The following is a 23,653-nucleotide window of genomic DNA, read 5'->3' on the forward strand; positions in this document are numbered from 1 at the left end:
TGTGGGGGTTCACTGTATTTTTTTTAAATTTCTCATATTTAATATTTAACTCAACAGTGAATTTAGATTTCTCCAAAGAAAGAACACATTAAGTCATTCACTGCCTAAAACACAGCCACACTTTCACTGGGTTCATCATTACTTTTGTAAAACATTCCTCGTGGGGGTTGGCGACCACAGGCAACTGGCAAATCAGCATTGAAGTTACCTTACGGTCCGATGGAAACACGATCATTTTATTTTAAAAGAGGAATCATTTTATCACTTCATCATATTGAGTTTAGCTTGTTTTTTTTGTTGTTTTTTTTAACTTGAAAGAAGAGGATTGACTTGCTGTGCCGGACAGCTTTAAGAAGTGATTTTGCCTTTGAGGTGCAGTGAAACATTCCAGTAATTATGGAAAATAAATAGAAAAAACCCCCAAAGTTTCTTTTTTATACAAACAATAGTTTACTAAAATAAGGAAGAAAGATTTAGGATTAATGAAATTGGATGGGCAAGTACCGATATTAGGCATCTGTCTTGGGCCGATGCCGGCCTTATTTCTAGGTATCACATTCTCACAAAGGATCCTGATACCAGCCACCGATACTTAAGGCAAAAAAGAAAAAGGAAAAAAAAAGACATTGAATAATGTTCCTTGCCAGTGGTTGGTGCTACAATGCGGCCATTTGACACATTGGTGAATCATGGTGTGCATCCAAAACACAGAAAGGTCTCTGTTCACATTTACCAGTCATTGTGTTGATTGGAAGGTTAGGTATCATAATTACAATAACTACGAGTAGTATTGGTATTTGTGAGTATTCAAGAGTGAAGAGTTGACGTGATATTGGTCTTTAAAAAAGTGCAATCGAACACCCCCAACAATGAGTTTTGAGGGTTTTTTTTGTTGTTGTTTTAATGAATATAACAGTTCTCTATATGGTTCGGGCAGCTGGGCTCGAAAGTCGGATGTTCATTTTTCAGCAGTTAGCTGACTCCACATTAAGATTTCCCCACCTTTTCTGACATCAGCTTCTGAGGCAAACAAAGCCGTTTTTCTGAGGTGCAAAGTATTAAACACAACCTGTACGAACATGAAGGCGCGGCATGTGTCACTATGAGTCTGCATGGGTGTGCGTGTGTTAGTTCATTTTGAGCTTCGTTTTTTCAGATCAAGAGACACACCCTTGTAGTTCCAGTGAATGTCTAGGCAAGCTTAGGAATTCAGGAGTGGTTCATGGGTGGGCAATTTGAAGCCAAAAAAGGAAAACGAATCAGGATTTACTTTTAAAAGGAATTTAAGATGCATACAGCATTGTGTCCGACATTGCTTTGGCGGTTATAGCATGTTTTAAGGAACAGGATCACAATGAAACGTGCCTGATCACACATTGCACTTTCGCTTTACAAGCAGAACACACCTTAACGTTTGGCCTAATATGTAACGACAAAACTGTTGCAAATAATGTTGGTTGAAACCAGCTGAAGTGCCCTGAGGGCAGTCTCAAATAGTTATGTTAAACATAACGAATAAACTCCCCCATAACTAATAAATGTGAAATACCAACCTTTGCCTCTAACCGTTTTGAAAGTCTGGCAAATGATAGTGTTTAGAGCAAACCGTTTTATTTGCCAAAAATATTTCTGGTGTACACCAGTACTCACTTTGCCGGCCATATGAATAGGAACAAAATAGTGCTCCTACTCCTATTTCGAGAGAATATTCAAATAAATGCTTTTGAGAAGACGTTGACAACACAGCTCCGAGTTGGCTTTGATGGGTGGAATTTCGCCTTTCAGCTTCTCACATCAGGGGTTGCCCCGGCAAGTCATGTTCGAATGGCTCAAGTTTTACACTGGATGCCTTTCCTGACACAACCCTCCCATTAATCTGGGCTTGGACCAGCATTGGCCATCTCGAGTGACTGGGTGCCTTGGCAACAAACTGGACCAACTGAAGCTGCATGAAAAGAAACCATCTACCTTCAATCCCGATACTCCCAAGGTTCTAGTAAAAAGTAGAGCTACTCATGGGGAAAATCTTTGAGGAGACCCTTAATGACAGCCGAAAAAGATACCGCAACTCTGGAATACTGTCGTCATGAGCTCTTTCCCCCAAAAGGGAGACGTATCATTAAGGTCTCGGAATGCCTATTACATTACTTGACTACCCTTATCCTGCTTCATTAAAACCAGATGGAACACCCTGGTCTTTCACAAGCAGTTAGAGCTTGGGGAAAATTTTCGCTACATCACAAATTATACCGCATGAGAATTTACTGTATTTGATGACTTACATGCATTTTATTCTTCATATTATATTTTGACATTCACGAGAATTGAACAGAATAGACTATAGGAGCCGCAGGAGAGACTATGTCACCCAGCTGGCCTGGGAACGCCTCGGGATCCGCCAGGAAGAGCTCGAAGAAGTGGCTGGGGAGAGGGAAGTCTGGGCTTCCCTCCTAAAGCTGCTGCTCCCGCGACCCGACCCCGGATAAGCGGTGGAAAATGGATGGATGGACTATAGGAGCAATACTGGTCTCCTGATTTTATATCAGTGGAATAGATCCAAACAACATCCTTTGGTTCAATCCAGTTTCGACAAAAAATAAAAATAAAAAATTCAAAAATACACACAATTGACCTCAGAAGGTGCTCTTTTCGACTGTCACAGTTGTTGGATTGAACGCGACTATGTTTTGTACTCGCAGTCCACAGATGATGATTCTGTCCCAATCGAAATAAGACACGGAAAGTTATAGAAAACACACCAGTGGTTTTACACTGAAGTCTCGTTGCTGGTCATGGTTGTATAGCATGTGAGGTTGACCACACACAGCATTATGTTGACTCATATTAGCTGTTTTAAATTGTCATTTAGGTTAAAATGTATGTGTGCTCAAACAAAAGTATAACCAATAGACCGATGTAAGATATTACAACATTTGCACCCATACATCTGTAAATATGCATCGCATTGATGCTACCATTATGGGAAAAACATAACCTATATTTAGGTAGGCATTGATTCCTGAACACATTAAAAAGACAAAAGAAGGCAAATTCCATTATGGCTTCTGAAAACGATGAACTCATTTGAAGCTTTATTTATTAGGTTACAGTTATTGCGAGGCTCATATTTCTTTCATAATGGCATGTCTTCACCAGTCCATTCAGGTGAGAGCGTAAATAATAGTGCATTATCTGGCCCACCACACCTCAGCCATAGAAAAGGAATGTTGATAAAAGTAGGAGTGACCTAAACACACCCCAGGGGATTATATTACAGAGTTATCTTTCTAAGAAGAGGAGGACAATTTTGGAAAAAGAAAGGTCTCCTTGAAATTCTCTGACGCCGACCCGAACATGCCGATACAAATTGGATACATAAGTGCAATGAAATCAACACGTTCTTGCTTTTTAAATGTTAAACATTCTGAGTTAATTTATCATTGATGTTATTTTTTTTTAATCATGCTGAACTCATTTTCTTGCACATCAGGTTAAATCCTTCAATGAGTAGTAACTTTAACAAGGTATAAAGCCCAGAAAAAGTCAAATGTTAAATAAATTTAGTTAGATTTCATGCGGTGGGGGGATTTAAAAAAGGAACGACATGCAAGTACTATTTTCTTAAAGGCTTAAATAATCCATTGTCAAGACCCTAAATGTGAAATAATTATTGAAACGTATTGTATAATAATAGACATGGGCCAGCGCCAGTTGTGGCAGGGCCACCATACAAAAAGACTTCCATTTGTCTTCTTTTTTTTTTTTTGCTTAATGCCGCTGATTGAATTTGTCCTCCAATTGACCTTTTTACAATGCCGAAATGACCGCTGTTAAAATGGTTACCACAACAGCAACGCTAGCGTTGGCAGCTGTGGTGCACTGCGTTGCAAATGTATTGTCATAATGGCCTTTACACTGTACCTATGCAGGATCCAACATATCTTTCGGTACACCCGCAACGAACCGGTCAAATCTAACAGGCACGTTGTTTTAACAAATTCACCCGTTTGTTGACAACGGACCATGATGAAGGTCCCGTTATGATCCATTTCACACTCCAACCTGATGGCAGACATCTGAGTGAAATGTCCAAATTCGGTCTAACAATCCACATGAACCACGTATTTAACTCACCAAGCCACTGGATTACACACAACAGCTGAGTTTTAAAATAGCTCAGCTCTGAGTTGCTGAGGCCTGGAAAGTCACCAATTGTCAGGTTGGACGTCATATCAGTCGTTAAAATGGATTTATTCAGCTTGGATAGATAGCCACGCAACCTGGTTGGTGGTGTACAGAGCTGAGGGCGCTTGCACTGGCTTAAAAACAAAAAGCATTGCGTGTCTCCCTCTGCAGGCCAGAGCATCAAATATCGCTTCAGCAAGGCTGACAGTAACAGATTCTGTCATGTTTCCATTCAATTTGAAGTGAGAGTGATGAAGTTTTAATCCATAACAAAGATACATAGTGCATTTTTAAAAAAATATATTTTTATGAAGGTATTTAGAGTCTTTAAAACCTCGATCAGTTCCCACTTGTTGCATTGCCAAATTTCTGGAAGACCAGTACAATAAAATTGCATGATAGTTTATTCCTCTTTTTAAATGGTCTTATTTGATATTTCTTTAATTACTCTCTTACACCAACGAAATATCAATCAAATTGAACTGCTCCCTCAAAACAACAACAACAAAAAAATTACATTTAGGCCGTCAAATGGATTTGTTCTTCTGGGAGACGTCTGTTACATTGCCTTAGCCAAGAGGAATGTTTTTGTAATGTAGAATGTTTGTATCGGTTTCTGTTTCTCAATCAGCCTCTCCACAAGCCTTAAGGCCATTTATTACTTTAAAAAAAAAAGACCAAAACATTTTTTTTCTTTGATTAATGTTACAGTACTCAATTTCTTAAATGCTGCAAGATTTATTTTGGCCTTCAAGATTAAAGAAAGAAATGCACCCCTATAGAATGAGTTATGCTGTAGCTTTCTTCTTTTTTTTTCGTTTTTGTTTCACAGCATTCAGAGCTTGCGAACCTTCTGTTTCGGTTTTGCGGTCTGGCCAGCAGGTGTAACCTCTGTCAAGATCCCCTTTAGGTGGGACACAGACGCCGACAACGCGTTTTCAGAATTGAAGAGGGCCTTCATGAACCCTCCGGTATTGCAACATCCTAACCCATCCTATCCTTTCGTCGTAGAGGTGGAATCCGGGGTCGGGGCCGTATTATCACAGCAATCCCCAGTCGACCAAAGACTCCACCCTTGCGCCTTTTTCTCTCGTCGTCTCAGTCCAGCCGAAGCCAACTACGACATGGGAAACCGTGAACTGCTAGCAGTAGTTTTGGCACTACAAGAATGGCGACATTGGCTCGAAGGGACTGAAGAGCCGTTCACGGTGTACACCGATCACAAGAACCTCGCATACATTCGATCTGCCAAGAGACTAAACTCACGCCAAGCACGGTGGGCGCTTCTCCTCACTCGTTTCAATTTCACACTCACCTACTGCCCTGGCTCCAAGAACATTCGACCTGATGCACTCTCCCGTATCCATGACCCCGCGGAGAGGAGCAACGAACCCCAAAGCATTCTTCCTGACCATTGTATTGTGGGGGCACTGAGGTGGGCCGTCGAACGGAGGGTCCAGGAGGCCCAGAACGGAATTCAAGTCCCGGCTGGTTGTCCGGCAGGGAGACTTTTTGTACCCCCACCTCTGCACGCGGAGGTGTTACAGTGGGGGCACACGTCTAAGGTGGCATGCCATCCAGGGATGAACCGGACCTTGGAGCTCGTCTTGCAGCGGTTTTGGTGGCCGGAGCTACGTAAGGATACACAGGACTATATCAAGGCCTGTTCCACCTGCGCGTGCAGTAAGGCGTCCCACCAACCACCGGCTGGGTTGCTGCAGCCTTTGCCTGCTCCGTCTCGACCATGGTCCCACATTTCCCTGGATTTTGTTACCGGCCTGCCTCCTTCCCGGGGCAAGTCGGTCATACTCACCGTAGTTGACCGCTTCTCTAAATCTGTTCATTTTGTTGCTTTGTCCAAACTGCCCTCTGCCCAGGAAACCGCCGACCTTCTTGTCAGACACGTCGTCCGTCTTCATGGGATTCCGGTAGACATCGTGTCGGACCGGGGTCCTCAATTCGTTTCTAGAGTATGGAAACGTTTCTGTCATGCCATGGGGGCCACGGCTAGTCTGTCCTCTGGTTACCACCCGCAGTCCAACGGCCAAACGGAAGGCATGAACCAGGACTTGGAGGCAGCTCTGCGCTGCGTTTGCCTCCTTCGCCCCTCCTCGTGGTCGGCTCACCTGCCTTGGGTGGAGTACGCCCACAACACCCTCGTCTCATCGGCTACCGGTCGGTCTCCTTTCATGGCGGCTTATGGTTATCAACCTCCTCTGTTTCCTTCCCAGGAGGGTCAGGTGGAACTCCCATCCATACAGCTCCATCTGCGACGGGCCCATCGCGTATGGAAGGAGACCAGAGCAGCACTGTCACGCACTGCTCTGCGGAACCGGCAGATCGCTGACCGCCGCCGACGCCCAGCACCCAGCTATCAGGTGGGGCAGAAGGTGTGGCTGGCAACAAAGGATCTGCGACTAGCTGGTACTTCTCGCAAGTTGGGACCTCGCTTCACTGGACCGTTCGTGGTGGAATCGGTCCTCAGCCCCGTCTCCGTCAAGCTCCGACTGCCGCCCACCATGAAGGTCCACCCCGTCTTCCATGTTTCCCTGTTGAAGCCAGTGGCCACCAGTCCCCTGCCCCTCCGCCCACGTCGCCTCCTCCTCCACGAATGGTCGACGGTGACCCGGTGTACACCGTGCGTGAAATTTTGGACTCTCGGCGCAGGGGTAAGGGATTCCAGTATTTGGTCGACTGGGAGGGCTACGGCCCGGAGGATCGGCAGTGGATCCCCCGCTCCTGGATCTTAGACCCGTCCCTGCTCCGGACTTTCCACGCAGCGCACCCGTCAAAACCGGGTGGTCCGCCAGGAGGCGTCCGTTGAGGGGGGGGTACTGTCACGTTTCGGTTTTGCGGTCTGGCCAGCAGGTGGCACGAGCGGACTCTCTGGCGCACCTGCTGCCAATCTGTAATTAATAGTTTCAGTATTTAAGGACTCCTCCGCCATACACCTGTTGTGGGAGTATTGTCTATTGCATTGCTGTTTCGCTGTTCTTTGACTAGTTGGCTTTTGACCTCGTCGTTATTTCGCGTTGTATTTCTCGGTACCCATTATAGTGTAAGTACTGGTTTGTTTTGGTGATTTGGCCTTCGTGCGTGTATTTGTGATACCTTGTTTTTCATTTGTATTTACCGTCTTTATTTTTCTTCCTTGCTCTTTTGTGCAAGCGCTTTTTGTTACTCGTTTGGATTTGCCTTCTGGTACTTATTGTGGACCAGCGCTTTATGTTCTCGCCTTATTCGGTGCGATTGATACATTAAACTATTTTTTCCTACGGAGACCTTGTTTTCGTCTACGCTTTGTGGATCCCCCCTAAACTCGTTTATCCGAGACGTAACACCTTCAGAAAAAAAATTCCAGAGGGATGCATTGCAAGAATAAATAAATGTAGCTAGATAAACTTATTTAAGTTGGAAAAAAAGATATGACACACATCTTACTTATCTTAAATGTGTAATCTGTTCTTGAAAAAAAAAGTACATTTACAGGTATATACAAGTCATAAAATATATGTGTATATAATACTTTAAAATATTTTTCAGAAGAAAAAACAAAACAAAAAGGAAAAAAAAAACTGCAGAAGTACGGAATTCAATTCTGGCTCCGGCCTTGTGTGGAGATTACATGTTACCCCTGTACCTGCGTGGGTTTTCTCCGGACACTTCGGTTTCCTCCCACATTCCAAAAACATGCATGTCAGGTTAATGGAACACTCTAGTCTAAATTGTCCCTGAGTGTGATTGTGAGTGCGAATGTTCATCTGTGTGCCCTGCAATTGGCTGACAACCATTTCAGGCTCCAGCACGCCCACGACCCTTGTGAGGATAAGCGGATTAGAAAACTAATGGATGGAAGGATGAATTACTGCAAGCTCTGTCCATGTCCTGTCATGAGTCATAATAATAACAAATGTAACACGAGAGTCTCATTTACAAAGAGCCCAAATAGCCAGCGCTATTTTGTATTCAGTCAAACAGATTGTGCATAGTGTTGTGGGGGTGGGGCATGATTTTCCTAAGATGGTTTTCAACATGGAACATTTATGAGAGCAACACAAGCACAAAATTAAGTCTGAAGTAATATTACTGAGTTCGAGAAAAATAAATCAGTCGCTGCGATCATTTGGGGGAAGCCCGCAACTGGATCAAAAGTTATATTTCCCTTCATTTAACTCGCCCAGAGTGAAGTGAAATTGGATGAATGTGTGCCCATCCTGCTTTATCTCACATTTAAAATTTGGAAAGCAGACCTCGAGGTCTGCTTTGACAGAGGCCAGCATCAGTTGTCCCTGTTGCTTATCTGAGCCACGTGAAGTACGGAACATGTCATTAGTCGTTTTGCGTGAATCTCGTCTGACTGGCTCCAACCCAGGCAGTCTTTTTTTGCATGTACAAGCCTTTACTCCAGCCGGCCCGATGTGTACTTAAATGAGCAGACACCTTTAAATGTCAATTTATGATGGGGCAAAGTTAAGACGCTCCAAGAATGGGAAAGTGATCTAAACATGCTGAGTTTACTTCTTGCAAGACGGTTGGATCTCCTGTTTCTCACTATCACCTTCTATGAGAGAGCAACTGTGGCAAATCCGATCTTCCGAATCATTATTGTAACCACAAAGCCAGGCAAAAGAAATTGTTGGAAATTTACAGTATGCTGAAAATCGATAATTGTCTGTTTGCCATGCGTCTTATTTGCCCCTTCCATAACAGAACAACACGAAAAGTACTGATGGAAAATCCAATGAAATATGACAACTACAACAACAACAAAAACACAACTGACCACTTCAAAACAAGTCATGCAAGAGATGGCATTGCACAAAATTCCTATGAATGACTTCCATATGATCAGTACTGCTGACATGGAGTAGTCAAGCTTCAGAAATGTACAACTTTGGGAAGACTCATCGCTCAGAATGAAGTCATCAATTTAGCAGTACATAGTGGTAGAGCTTGGTGCTCGTTGCTGAAGTGGGAGTAAGTCACAACGTGCGAGTAGCAAGTGAGTTTCAAGCCACTTCCCAGTCGACGTGGCAAAAATCGAGCAATTCGGTTCACGCCTACATTTAAAAAATGTCATTACTTCGTTTCAACAAAATGTCGGTCAAGTAATTACAACATATATTGGAGCGTTCATAAACTGTTGTTCTATCTTCCATAACACAAAAACTGCACACCTGATTTCAGTCCATACATAGATGAACTACTACTACTTAGAAGAGTTTGAAATAAAATGTATAGAAGTTCTATATGTGATTTAGAAAATACATTGTTTGTTACCCCTAACATTTGAGTGTTTTAAGCTACCAATGTAGTTTCACTGTTACTGTGGTGAAAAATATTGAAATATGCGATACGTGGAAGTAAACATAAGTAGTTGGAAATTTTTAAATTAAAACATTGTTTTTGGTACCAATCCATTTCTTAAATATATTAGTTCATGTGTGAATTAAAGGCATGAACTTTGTGCAGATTGTAGGTGGATACTTTATGAAGTTCAGTCTATTTCCTTACATTGGTCGATGGGCTCTGCCACATCCAATATGGCAGACACGAGCACTTTGCACAGATAAATTGCTGCGTCCAAATATACATGTCCAGGCTAACATGTTGACATTCATAGTTTTTAATGGTACAGTTTTCAGTTTCAGTCTCTGCATGGTCTACCTTTTCAATGTCTTCCCAATCCAGCACAAAACTGACAAAAACTCTGTGTTCATGTTTGAACAGCTTTTGGTGAGCTAAACTATGTAGTTAGCATAGCTGATTCTGCTAGCTAGACAAACCACAGTCTGTTGATTGGACAAGAAAGGAGTATCATTTCAGGGGAGAAAAAAACAGGAATGGAATAGTGCAGGAACACAAGACACACCTTTTCTCTAATGTGTTTCTTTGTTTAAAGTGTCACATTCCACTTTGCTGAATGAATCAGTGGGTGGCACTGTCTCATTCTGGTAGGATATCACTGTATTTACACCGCGGACTGAGATATTGCCATCATCTCCACAACCCCCAAACTGTACTGTGATTGTATCAAACTGAACAACACCTGTGGGACCAACTCATCAAGGTTCATTCACTCACTGCAGCGGCAGACAGCAGAGGCCGCCCTACTCATTCCCCTTTTACGTGGCGCCTGTCCACCTTGGTCATGGAAGAATGTTAATGTTCATGTTCATGTTCTCACATTCACATGCACAACACAGCACACTGGATCCACGATGAAGCAGTGTTGAGGAAGAGGAAACAAACCCAAAAGGTTTGGTATTACTCGACGGCAAGACATGATATTTTGCACAAGAGACAGAGCTGTCACCATGCAGAATGAATCCCTGTAAAAGTCCTTTCATCATTTGTTGTGTAAATATTATATACGTTTTCTTCTTCACACGCAGTCACATGACTTACTTCGTTTGTACCGAAGAAAACCAACGAATGTGCTCACATCAGAGAAACCCCTCTCAGATGGCTCAGCTAAAATTTTATTTTGACTACAGCTAGTTATTCTGGAAATGATTTGAATGTCTCTGCAGGTTTCTCAGACACAGTTACACAGACAGCTTTATCGTGCTAAGCAAACATGACAAAACCGGTTTGAGAGGCACGGTTGTTGGAAAGCTGGCGTCTGCAATTCTGCTGTAAAACAGCACACCACTCTGTGTTCCGTGGGAATCCAATGAGTGTCACAGATGCCTCTGTAACACAAAACCAAATTCGGCTCCTCATGATCACAATGAGGGTTAATTATTTGCAGTTGCAATTAAAAGCAGACATTACTATTAGATCTTACAGGCACAGTGTGAAATCTCAAATTGACTTGGTGTCGGAAGAGAATCTTTAAAAAAAACATTGTTCTCAAGAAATTTCATATTTCGTATACAGGAGCAAACGTTTGGCATTTTAGAAGTAAAAAAAAAAAAAAAAGAATGATGCAATGCTTTTTCATTTAAACATTTTAAGTGCCCGTTTGAAAACTCTTACCTGGCTTTTTTTGTCTTTTCTCAAGCTCTAAAATACAATGAGAGTCACTAAGTGCCCCCGCCTCAAGATAGGACCTAAGGGGCTTTCAGGCATTTCTTGGAACAGATGGAGAAAGTGGCATGGAGGAGCATAAAAGCCTGGTTCGTGGTGACAGGTGGGGGCCTTCATGGTTGGGGGAGGGGGTCAAAGAACAGTGTGATGGCATGGGTGTGGCCGTTTTTTTTTTTTGCAAATCCCTGCTGTTTTCTCCACTCTGAAACCACCAATCAAATAAATATACCGGTATATATATTTTTCTTCCCATTTATTCAGCTGTCTGGAGATCTTTTTGACAACTGGCACACATCCTCCTCTTTCAATGTATTCTGAACAATAATCATCTAAATCCGGGTTTAGCTGTTATCTCTCCCATTCTATTTCAGTTGCAGCTGTTGCAGTTTTTCTGACACACCATTGACACTTGGAATATCGACCATTTGATGGGCTGGCCATTTTCTTCCTGTGTGACATTGTGGAGAACGGAGTCATAGCAATAATGCACTGTGATAACCCTGCATCAAAACCCCTAATAATGTCAGGTATATTTTTAAACAGAGTGAAGTGGATGGGTTTATCTGGATCGTGCAATAGGTGACACAGACGTGCAGGCCCTCATGTTATCATCACCATAATAATAAAAAAACTACAAGAGGTGGAGCTTGTTTTAATAACATAACTAAGGCACACACACACACACACAAACACACACAGCATGTCAGTCCAGCCTTTCACAATAAACTAAAGGATTTAGATTAGAATAATACACATACTTTTACATTTGCCCATACCCATTTTACTGGCAACAAACCGTTCCTAAAAGGAGCAAGCACTGCAGGTTAGGCTGGAGGGCGGCAGCCTTGGCCCTATGCCCTCCACTGACACACTATCAATTGAAATAAAGCAGTTGGGCAGCCAACCTTAATTCAATCCTTGAAATGTGGCATAGACTGTGTGCTGCGGTAACTGCCAGTTGCTCTGAGTGCAACGTGAACACACATACACAGCACTTACTGTATGGACTGTTGTGTTCGCGTTAATATGTGAGGGAGCGCCGGGATCACCTCGTGTTTGCCAAAAAGAATTTTGATAGCTCACAACTCGACAAACAGGCAAGACACAGAGACAAGACTTGACACATAGACACCACAGCAAGCCCAATCTGGTAACCTACCAGGTATGATCTTCATCTATGAGACGATACAGAGGAGAACAAGAAGGCGGAGAACTCGAGAAGTGAACAGGACTGACGGGGGGATGAACAGGATTGGAGAGGCTCCTGTTTGTTTGCTCTGAACTGCCTTGTTTCTCCCTTGTGTTGAATTATGACAGGCTGTGCCTGCTGTTTGGATCCGTCAGCCTGCTCTTCTGTGGCCAGGGGAGGAGGGACGAACCCAAGGCTGGGGAAAAGGGCAGGGGTGAGGGGCTAAGAGGGCTGGATGTTCAAGGCAGAAAGGGTTGGGGCTGACGGCGGGGGCTATTAATATCTAACACAGCCAGATGATCACATCATGTCACAGTTAGAAACTGATGGAAGCACTCTGGCGGGGCATTTGGCAAATTCGCCCCTGGAGACGCAAACACAATCGAATGGCTCCCCATCATCTACTACCAATGATGATATAAGACATGAAAACGCAACAAAACAACCATCTTAGCATAGTTAGTTCGAGTTACGGCAGATGCCCACTGTGCCTTATGTTACAATGTCCATTGGTGAACGGCTGCAGTGCCAAAATCTTGGATCAATAAAACAAATCCGTTACCAATGTAACAACGTTGTGTTTCCGGGTATGAACAGAACCTGTCATTTCAGATCATAAAAGAACAACGCAGGTTAAAAAAAAAAATCTAATTTAAACTCTCACTTTTTCACTGCAAAATAGTCCAGCATCTTCAGCGGTTCCTGTGTTCATCCCATCCTCCTTCTGGGATCATAGCAATGCACAAACAATTTCTAAATATAGTTTGCTTTGTTAAATTCACAAGACACCCATCACAGGGTTGTCAACACGTTTCGGTTTTCTGCAATGTTAAAAGCAATTCAACCCTGAGTCTTGGGAGCAAACTTCCATCCACCCATCCATTTTCCGAACCGCTTGATCCTCACTAGGGTCGCGGGGGGTGCTGGAGCCTATCCCAGCCATCTCCGGGCAGTAGGCGGGGGACACCCTGAATCAGTTGCCAGCCAATCGCAGGGCACACAGAGACGAACAACCATCCACGCCCACACTCACACCTAGGGACAATTTAGAGCGTCCAATCAGCCTGACATGCATGTTTTTGGAATGTGGGAGGAAACCGGAGCACCCGGAGAAAACCCACGCAGGCCCGGGGAGAACATGCAAACTCCACACAGGGAGGCCGGAGCTGGAATCGAACCCGGTACCTCTGCACTGTGAAGCCAACGTGCTAACCACTGGCCCGCAGGGAGCAAACTTGAAATGTAATTAATTTACATGACGTTCATTGTGAAGAAAAAGAAGGCACCTCCATAGAGAATCCATGTGGGGGCTTTCCAAGAACTGTGGAAAATGTATTTCATCAGCCTCACTGTTCACACATAGCTAATGCATTTTAAGCATGTGTCCATATGGAAATATTTTTCCTTCAACACACATTGTCAAAGGGGAAAGAGACAAGCATGCAAAGGATAATTTCATCCCAACACAATCAGGAGAACATGGATGTAAAACAAAAAGAAAAGTCTTAATTCAACAAGCGCAGCCCTGAAGTATACTTTGATGTTACCCTGGGACATGACTAATGTCGTAAATATTTTAACTGAACCCACAATTACCTCCACATTATAGATCTCTGTTTCGTGGGATTAGCGGATACTGATTTAACAGTTCTGTTGCGTAGCTGCTGTCTTGCCTTGCTTCAGGGGCACCTCGGAAACAGACGGGAAGCAGACTCACATCTTTTATTGATGTATTCATTTTTTTGTCCGCAGTAGGACTCAAACCATAAATCTCCTCAGAAATGAGCTACTGCAGCACCAAAAATAAACTGTTGTAGCATATTTGTTGTCTTGTCTTGCTCAGGGGCACCCCGGCAATGGGCAGGAAGCAGACGACCCCTTTCAATTTTTTTGTCTGCAGTGGGACTTAAATGGTAACTCTGTAGTTCCAAAGCGCTTACAGATTAGCTACTGCAGCCCAGAAAGAACGCATTATTGGAAATGTGTAGATTTTAAAAGCTTATACTAGTAAATTAGAGCAACTCGAAACATTCTTAAAACAAGGCAAATTATCCCATTGAAATTAATGCAAGTAAAACTAATCCATTCCAGCACTGAATTTATATTTACATTGTATGATTCTCTCTCGTCTTTTTTGCGCCATTGTTACAACTGTGATTGGAAAAAGCGTGTTTGTCGGTGGACTTTACGATCACACAAACTACTGCTTGCTCGCTCGGGGAACAGACGTAGATATTTATAATTTTTTTGTTTTAATTTGTTTTCTTTTTAAATTTGAGAGACACTCCAATACAATAAATACTGTATGTATCATACATATAACAGTAAAACGTTTGTGCCACGTTATCAGCAGTGTTGGTGGTTGCTGTGTGAATTGAGATGGGAAGAATTGTGTGTGTCAGCAGAACTTCCGGCTGACGTATTAAAGTTTTCTATTTACTGCCGCGGAGGAGACATTGAGTTTTATGTGGGGTTTTGGGATGTTTCCATACAGCCATAGCCTTTAAATCATTCTGGGGTCTCATTAAGAGTTAAAAAAAAAAAACAATCAGCACTCTATTGCAATGAGTTGCGCACAGAACCAATGATGGCGCGAGAAGCACAGTACTGATCTGTCCGCTCATCCATGTTGAGAGGGTTTGCATAGCGAAACATGTACGTAACTAGAGGCTTAGTTTCTCCAAAAAAATGTGTGCGTAACTTGAAAAGTTCACAAAAAGGGTCGTTCGTAACTCAAGGTTCCACTGTACTTCTTGGCTACTGATTAATGTGAAGGGCTACCAGTCTGATGATACACACTTTTGAAATAAGAATTTTGCTCAAATTACCTTCATGCGTTATTATCAACAATTAGATACCGGTATATTCATTTATGAGAAGACACTGATCATATTAATGATTTGTCACATTAACTAGGAAACAGATAACATTCATGGGCAAAACTTTAATATTATAAATCTCTGACGCTTTTTAGTTGAAATGATTACTTCTACAACATTCCTAGAAAGTCACAGTGTCCCATCACTAGTTTGCTAATGTTAGAAGAGGCCCACAGACTAATAGTGTGGTCCTTGAGGCCTGCCTGGTGCTCATGGACACCATGTCGGTGACCCCTGCATTTGAAGAAATAATATATCGATATACACGTACATGATGTACTGATTAAAAAAAAAAGTATATTGAAAATTACATTTGCAGTATAGAATGAGATTTTGTCATCTAAGCATTTTTGGGGTCCCTTGACTATCTAAAAATCGCTGTTCTATTTTCCTATTATTATTATTTGGTGACATCATGTTACTATCAAACACACATTTATCAGACAATAATCTTAAAACTCTAAAATTCTAATTCAGTATTTTCACAACAGTTTGAAATAACTGCATTTTCAAAGTATTTGTTAATGATTATGTTGTTCCACAGCAGATTTGAATCATAGATGGATTTGTCTCCCGAAACATATTTTTATTTGAACGTCTTTCCTTTTTTTTTTTTTTCCTCTAGTACATCAGGTTTTGAGATATTTTCATTTGATGTTTTTGGGTTTGACCAAAAAAAGCTTGTGCAAAACATATTAACCCATGCACCGTAATTTATAGCTATGAAATAAATAAATGCAGTACATAAAAAAAAAATCTACCTTACTGAACATAAAGCAGCCATCCATTTTCTCATTTTGTAATCTGCTTATCCTCCCTCACAAGGGCTGCGGGCGTGCTGGAGCCCATCCCAGCTGTCATCGGGCAGTAGGCGGGGTACACCCTGAACTGGTTGCCAGCCAATCGCAGGCCACACATCAACACACAACCATTCACACGCTCAATCACACCTAGGGACAATTTAGGGTATTGCATGAACCTACGGTGCATGTTTTTGAAATGTGGGAGGCAACCGGAATACCCGGAGAAAGCCCACGCTGGCATGGGGAGAACATTCAAACTCCACAGAGTATGGCCAGAGCTGGAATCGAACCCTGTACCTCTGCACTGTGAGGAGGATGTGCTAACCAGTTGACCACCATTCCCTTAATTTGTAAATATCACTAAATATGTTAAGGAGTCACATTATCGTTGTATAATTATTAAAATGAAAACCTGATGTGCTATTGGAAAATAATGAGTGCGGGTTCGGAATAAGCACCAAAAATAAATCTAGAAAAGTATTCCTGCATCTCTGATTTAAAAAAAAAAATGTTGACCCCTGTTTTCATTTCAGTGGTCATTTGAATTTCAAACACTGGCATTTACAGAGAAGGTACAAATCTTTGCAAGCTACACAGTTTTTTTTATGAAGTTTTTAATTTAAACCCTTCAATTTGGGAACCGTTTGCTTTTGCCACAGAGCCAATGTGGTGCATTACCACAATGAAAGGGCCCCTGAGCTCCAACATAGTGTAATTGTTCATTGAAGCAGTTACACAACTATGCATTGGGCAACAGTTCAGTTCAGAACAAGGAGGACCTCAGTGGAACGTCCGTGCTGTCCTCAAGTCCAATTGTCACTTGTGCCATTCGTGGGCAGAGTTGAAACACTTTCTCAAAGCATGTCTACCAGATTCAAGCGTGGAATGTGCACAGTCGCCACACAGCTACAAACACAACATTATCCACACTCTCACTCTATTGATAATATGTCAATGGAACATCACAAAAAAATCATTTTAGATAAAGAAAAGTAAACATACATCCAGTAGTATCGTCGTCTGCAGGCATGGAGGTATGCAAAAAAAACAAAAAAAAACAAAAACAAAAACCCCACAACCACAAATAATCACAATACTAAAAATAGTGACAAGCTGTGCATAACATTCAGTGAAGGTCAAATCAGAAGGACGCAGATACCCGAGTACCACCTGTCAAAACTTGTTGACATTAGCAGTCAAAGACCACACCGGTTGGGAATGAACAGCAGATGTCAGCAGTGGGACACCAAATACTGACAGATTATTGATTGAAACTCTTGAGCCTTAATTTACTCCTTCAAACTACAAAATATAAAAGATTTCAAATGCAGGTACTTTCATCAAAAATAATCTGAGTCTTTGTACTATGTTTGATTAGTGGTCCAGTATCTGGCAAATTGCATGTATTGATACTTTGTCATGAGTAGTTACATTTCTGCTACAGATTGAATCATGTCTGCTAATTAGATCCAGGTCCCTGTCATGTGTTAAACCAAACAAATACAACAGGAGAGCCATGAACAAGATGTTCCCTCACTCTTTGCCTATTACTCACAGCCACACTAGACAACGCCCATGTGAAGCACTTCTTACACCCTTGCTCTACTCAGTCACGTGAGCAAAACTGTTGTGTGCACTTCACTTTTCATCTCCATATCATCTGAGTCACAAGAACACAATCCAGTGCCAATACTCAAATTTAACACAGATGTTAAGCATCAAACCAGATGGGTAACTAGTTTCAGGAATCCGGAAAAAAAAAGAAAAAAAAAAAGGAGGAAACTTTACAGAGCTCATATCACATTGCATGCATACTTCTCAAATCCTACACATGCTATTGCATAATGGAATGTCATCAAACCTCTCTCTCACACACACACACACACACACACACACACACACACACACACACACACACACACACACACACACACACACACACACACACACACACACACACACACACACACATCAGGCTGACTGGACAACCAAGATGTAGCCGCAGCACACGTTAGTGTCATGAACATATTTTAACAGCAAGTATTATTGCGAGTGAAAGGATGAGAAAGGCTCCCAAAAGTACCACACCTCCTTCACTTCAATGTGGTCATGGATCACAAGTATCTCTGCAGGGACCAGGCGAGGCCGAATCTCAACAAGCAGCCCCACCTTGCTGGAGTGACCTCAGATCTGCACAATCTCATTGGACAAACATGGCCCCAGAGAGAATGACTTTCACTTGACTCCTTTGCAGATCAATTCCCCAATGAAACTAAAAGTATGGATTTTGTTTCTGTTTAATCAAGTGCCTGCGGTGCAAAGGGAAACGCATGGGTTCTTTGGATCGATTCTTCATTTGAACTTTTATACAAACATTTTGTTTTAGCTTTGCTTATTTGGATGAAAAGTACATCACTTCTATGTGATAAGTGACATTGGCTAGAAATTATCCCAGGTATGTTCCAACAGCCTAACAGAGAATCGATCAATCACAGTCAGATAATTCAATCCCACGCATTCCTCAATTGATTTTTTTTCACACTCTCTATTCAGAAAGAGACAGCTGAGTGGTCTTACTCAAAAGATGCTGTGCTTTGCAATTATACATGCCTCAATCCATTTTAACAGGAAACAGAGAACAGATGGTAGTTTGTCTATGTTCTCAGAGTAATCATTAGAGCATGGTGTTCATTTAAATCCACTCCAAGAGACAAAAATGCACTGGGGAAAGATACAGGAAGTAGAGTAATTGGGTAAACAAACCTTCAATGAAGTTAGGCCATGTCTTGTCCTCTGGCTCCTCCAGTGAGTGGTCCCAGCTTGCCTCAGGTGAAGCTCCATGCACCCTGGCAGCCGGCGCCCCCGACAAAAGTGCCCTCTCTATGGCAATCTCTTCCAAAACATCCAAGTCCAACTCTTCCTCTTCTTCTGACTCAGGCTGCACAGTTTGTGGACTCGTCTGCTCCCCAGTTGCCTGAGGACTAACGAGCTGCTTCACCTCAACAATCTCTTCGACCACTACAATTTTCCTCTTCATATTGCCCTCCTCGTCTGTTTCCGGGCTTGCAGACAGAACGGTGTCCCCCAGGTGAGGCCGGGCACTTTCGGGTGCTGCAGTGGCAGAGGGTGTGTCCTCTTGCAAGTCCCTCTTCTTCTCTTCCTCCTTCTTTAAGGCCTCTGACACCGAGAGCTGATTTGCTGCGCTGCACTCTGCTGCCGGAGTGGCTGAATGTTGTGCAACTATGGGAGGCTCCTCTCGCTTGACAAGGGGGTTGGCCCGTGCCTGAGCTACAGCTGCCTCGGCTGTTACCACTGGCTCTGCTGACGCTAATTCTTTGGCTTTGGGTGCTTCCCTCACAGCGGAGGATGTTTTTGCTTTCGGAACCTCCTGCTTGATTTTTTCTGCAAAGAGCAGTTCTGGCTCCACCCCCCCTTTGTCTGCTGGGGCCTGAGAGAGCACAGCTGCTGCCAGTCTGGTTTCCTCGCTGCGCATTCTTTCAGGAGTCGTATTTGGAGGATCATGATGTTTTTGCAGTTCAGAGGTCACAAGGGAGCTGTCTTTCACCGTGTCCCCAGGCAAAGGTGTCATTTCAGTGGATAGCGGTGTTTCCGCTTCCGGCTTTTTGGTTGAACACACTGAAGTCTCAACCACATGTTTACTGTTCAAGCTTTTTAACAATTTCACTTGTTTTTTGTTCGGCGGGGCATGTTCTTGCAATGGCTCTGTCACTTTTTCCAATTTAGCAGGAGTGATTTCCCCACGTGTCTTTGAGTCCATGTCAGGCAGAGTGCATTCAATTTGTGCAGATTCTGGATGAGCCACTCGGGGCACTGCAGCGTTCTTGCCAAATGGCAAGGGTGACTCTTCAGAAATAGCCTTTGCTTGTTTAGAGGTTTTCCCCACTGGTGTCACTGCCATTTGTTTAGAGGCATCAATTTCTTGCTCCCGATCATTATTTAATTTTGGCTCAGCCTTATTTGTCTGTGTTGAAGATGGTCCCTCTGGCATTGTTTCGACGTCATGGGCCTTGACCTTCTCATTTTTGTCTTCTTCCGTTGTCTCAGGTGTACCATCACTACTCTTGATTTTCTCTGCTTGAGATTTCTTTTTCTTTCGCTTGGATTTAGAGCTTGCCACAATCACTTGTTTGTTTTCAATGGCCAGTTCAGTGGGGACAATAGTTTGACTGAGCCCACGAGAAGTGCCTTGTTCCAAAGACACAGAGATCGCAGAGGGTGTTTTACATGCTTCTTCAGGTGATGGTGACTCTTCTTTCTTGACACCTTCACTTGCATTTACCTCAGTTTTCTTTTGTTTTGTTGCAGTTTTGTTTTTGTCTGGTTTTGCCTTCTCGGTACTATCTGTGACAGTGGTTGTAATAACTTCAGTTACTGAGGACTCCACTTGTGTCTTCTCACACTTTTCTTCATTTTGAGACTTTGCTGGTGTCACAGAGAGATTCTGAGCTTCTTTAATTGTAGGCATTTCTTCTGCATCCGCAGACTTCACTGGTTGAGATTTGGTTGTTTCCTGAATGATGGCTACTGTTGATGTAGTTTTGGGCTTTTCATTAATTATTTTAGATTCAACTTGGTTCTTTGAACCAGTATAATTCGCTGATTCCTTTTTAACAATTGCTCCTTTGAGCTCTTCTTCCACTGCATCTTTATTGGTGTGTTTCATTACAGAAAGATCAGTATTGGTTCGTAGTTTGGATGTTTCCTGAGAAGCTGGTTTAGCCATTTTATTTTTCTTTACTTTATCAGCTACAATTTCAGTTGTGCCAAGTTCTGCTTCAGCATGAGCTTTCATTTTTTCTTTGACATCATCGGTGGTGGTTTTGGTTATGACATGGGTGGCTGTAAGATTTTCTGTCACGGAAGTGGTACTTCCCTGGGCAGCAGACCGAGAGGTCAAAACATTTACCTTATCAGTTGCTGGCACAGAAGTGGCTGTGATGTAAGATTTAACCTGCGCAACAGCCTCTTTATTGACCGCCTTTTTGATCTCTGTTTGAGGAGGCGCTAAACTAGATGAATCGCTGGTAATCATTTTACAAGCATCTGCATCTGCAATTTTCAGCTTGTCTGCGTTGACTTCAGGGCAAGAGGGCCCACGTTTGATTCCTGGAGGTGTAGCATCTATAGCCTCAGCAAGAGGAGCGACAGTAAGCAGTGGAGCTGCTTTGGAGGATCCTGCAGTCAGAGAGGACTTTGACACATCGTTTTTCCCCGATGCCTTTGAAGTAGAAAAAAAACTCAATTGTTTCTTCTTTTGCACTTCAGATGCTTCTCTCTCTTGAGATGTTGCCTTCTCATTGCTCACATCAGACTGCTGATGTGAGTGGTCCATCGGCATTGATTCACCCTGAGGGCTGTTCCCCTTTGTAAACCACAAAGGAGATGGGTCATCCATTTGTTTAGGCCGAACAGATTCTGAAGACAGTGGACGGCCCCTGAATCTGGGGGTCCTGTCAGAGTAGCCCTCTTTTTCTCTGGGAGCCATCATCCGATGGCGGTAGCTTTGACGCTCTGCCACTGCTTCTTGGCTTTCAGCTTCACCCCTAAGCCTTGGTTTGGGCACGTAAGATGTAGGACCTTCAACAGATTGGACCTTTGCAGCTCGTTGCGCCATGGCCAGAGTGGATGTTGATTTCTTAAACCTCTGCAAGGAGGCAGGAACAATTTCAAGCGGCAGGTGGAGGTAGTCACGCAGGTAAACAATCCCCTCATTGGTAAGGTACCAGTAGAAATGTCTCCAGGCAAATGTTTCCTTCACAAAGCCTCTGGATTTAAGTGATCCCATAGCACGGATTACTTGTAGGTTGCACACTCCTTGTACCTCAGGATGCTTGGTCTGAGGTCTCTTGTCCTTTTTGGCCACCATGACTCCATCTCGAAAGAGAACCTCGTAGATTGCCCTCAGGTCACGCATGGGCATGAGCATACCCGCAACCATTTTGCTTTATGTCTAAACTATCTCAAAGTAGAAAAAATAAGACTCAACAGACCACACGTCTTACTGTGAGGAAAAAAAAAGTCCACCGTCAAAAGACGTGCTTCAATTCAATTAGACGTAAATGAAAGACAACAACGTCAGTGAAATATGCCCCCTTACTTTCTCACGCTTGTTTTCTTGTTGATCTCTCAGGTTTTGTTGAAGAAAAAGAATAATCCATCCAAATGTCATTCAAACAAAATTGAAATTCTGTCGCCTCACAGCATAAAGTGTTGCTCCGTTCTTCTGGGATGGCAATGACAGAATGGAAGAGAGAGAGTGCATGTGAGTGTGTGGAAGAGAAAGAGAGCGAAGCACACTCGGGCTGGGCTCCTCCTACCTTCCCTCTCAATTCCTTATGGAAAAAAATACGCACGGAAAAAAGTTCTCAGTTAAGTAAATACAACAGCATCAAAGAGGAAGTGAAGAAAACTATCTACTATAAACTGATTAATGGCAAAAAAGAGCAGATTCAAATGAATGGAGCAACACGCCAATGAAGTGTGTCTGGGCACATGTTCATCGGCTCTGTGACTTCGACAGAAACGCCCACTCACACACTCAAGTACACACCTCCTGTAATATCTACGCTCTCACACACACACACACACACACACACACGCACACGCACACACCTTTAAACTAACACCGTTGCTAGCTGACACACACCCTTTGGTGTGTCACACACACCAGCTCAGTGAATGGGCTTTTCTAAACTCGGATATAGTTCAAGAAAGCGAGAAGAACCAGATGACACACATTCATCCTGGAGCCATTCGTTATTCATGCATGTAGGTTACCAACGGTAAGGTATCGGATAGCATTCTACATCAAAGGTGTGATTCCACAATTTTGGAATGACTGAAATTAAGACTAATAAATTCAGACACATATTTACAATGTGTTAAAGGACAAAACTTTGTGAAGTCATTATATTTCAATCGGAGAATGTCTGTTCGCGATAAGGACAGGAATGATTAATCTAATATTCATCTGCAGTATGTTTAACAGAAGAACTGCAAGTCTGTTTCACGGCTCCTTAAAATGATGCAACATGGCAATGCAGCTTAAAGGTTTATCGCAAGCTAACATTAGAGCTCCGCACTTCAAATGAGCTGATAACTCTTGCATAACTATAAAAAGAACTTTGCGTTACAGTCAACCTTTTCAGCACTCACAGACATGATATCAGATTTCTATCCCTAGATCACTTCTCCCCTCTGTGCATCTGTCTCCTTTTCGTCTCCCTGTGTCAGGGGGAGTGACCTCTCATGGCCAGAGTCCAGTTAAAAGCAAAGGTGAAGTGTTCAAGGACTTTAGAGGAGCACATCAATCCATAGTAGTTCTGAATGCAGGAAAAGAACAGAGTAGAGAGTAGATGGCTGCACGAAACACAGTTGCGCAATTTTAGTAGGCAGCTATGACAAGATGCATTCCTCCCGGGTGTTTGAAACCACACACTGTTACACATCCAGCCACGAGTGGAAAACTTTTTTTCCATTTATTTTTTATTTTTTTACTCTTACCATGGTAACAGTCAAATGAGTTTGTGGTTAGAGAGCCACAT

The 23,653-nt window shown here is 42.8% G+C and overlaps 1 protein-coding gene across 7 annotated transcripts in view; it reads right to left on the reverse strand.

Annotated features, from left to right (window-relative positions):
* plecb (plectin b) overlaps positions 1-23,653 on the reverse strand; it is a 120,738-nt gene that overhangs the window by 42,233 nt on the left and 54,852 nt on the right. For 2 of the 7 annotated variants that reach the window (XM_086113290.1, XM_086113289.1), the window contains exon 1: positions 18,852-22,576. The exons of 2 other annotated variants lie outside the window; for them this stretch is intronic. In XM_086113290.1, coding sequence (XP_085969416.1) covers positions 18,852-22,047 — 3,196 coding nt within the window. In that variant the 5' untranslated portion in view covers positions 22,048-22,576. Of the gene's footprint in view, positions 1-12,376; positions 12,450-18,851; positions 22,577-23,653 lie in introns of those variants that run through there. 3 more of the 7 variants (XM_086113299.1, XM_086113298.1, XM_086113291.1) reach the window with 2 other exon arrangements.

This window comes from Hippocampus guttulatus, chromosome 6 (genome assembly GCF_054856545.1).
Source record: "Hippocampus guttulatus isolate MCC_2025c chromosome 6, RoL_Hgut_1.0, whole genome shotgun sequence".
Lineage (NCBI taxonomy): Eukaryota > Metazoa > Chordata > Actinopteri > Syngnathiformes > Syngnathidae > Hippocampus > Hippocampus guttulatus.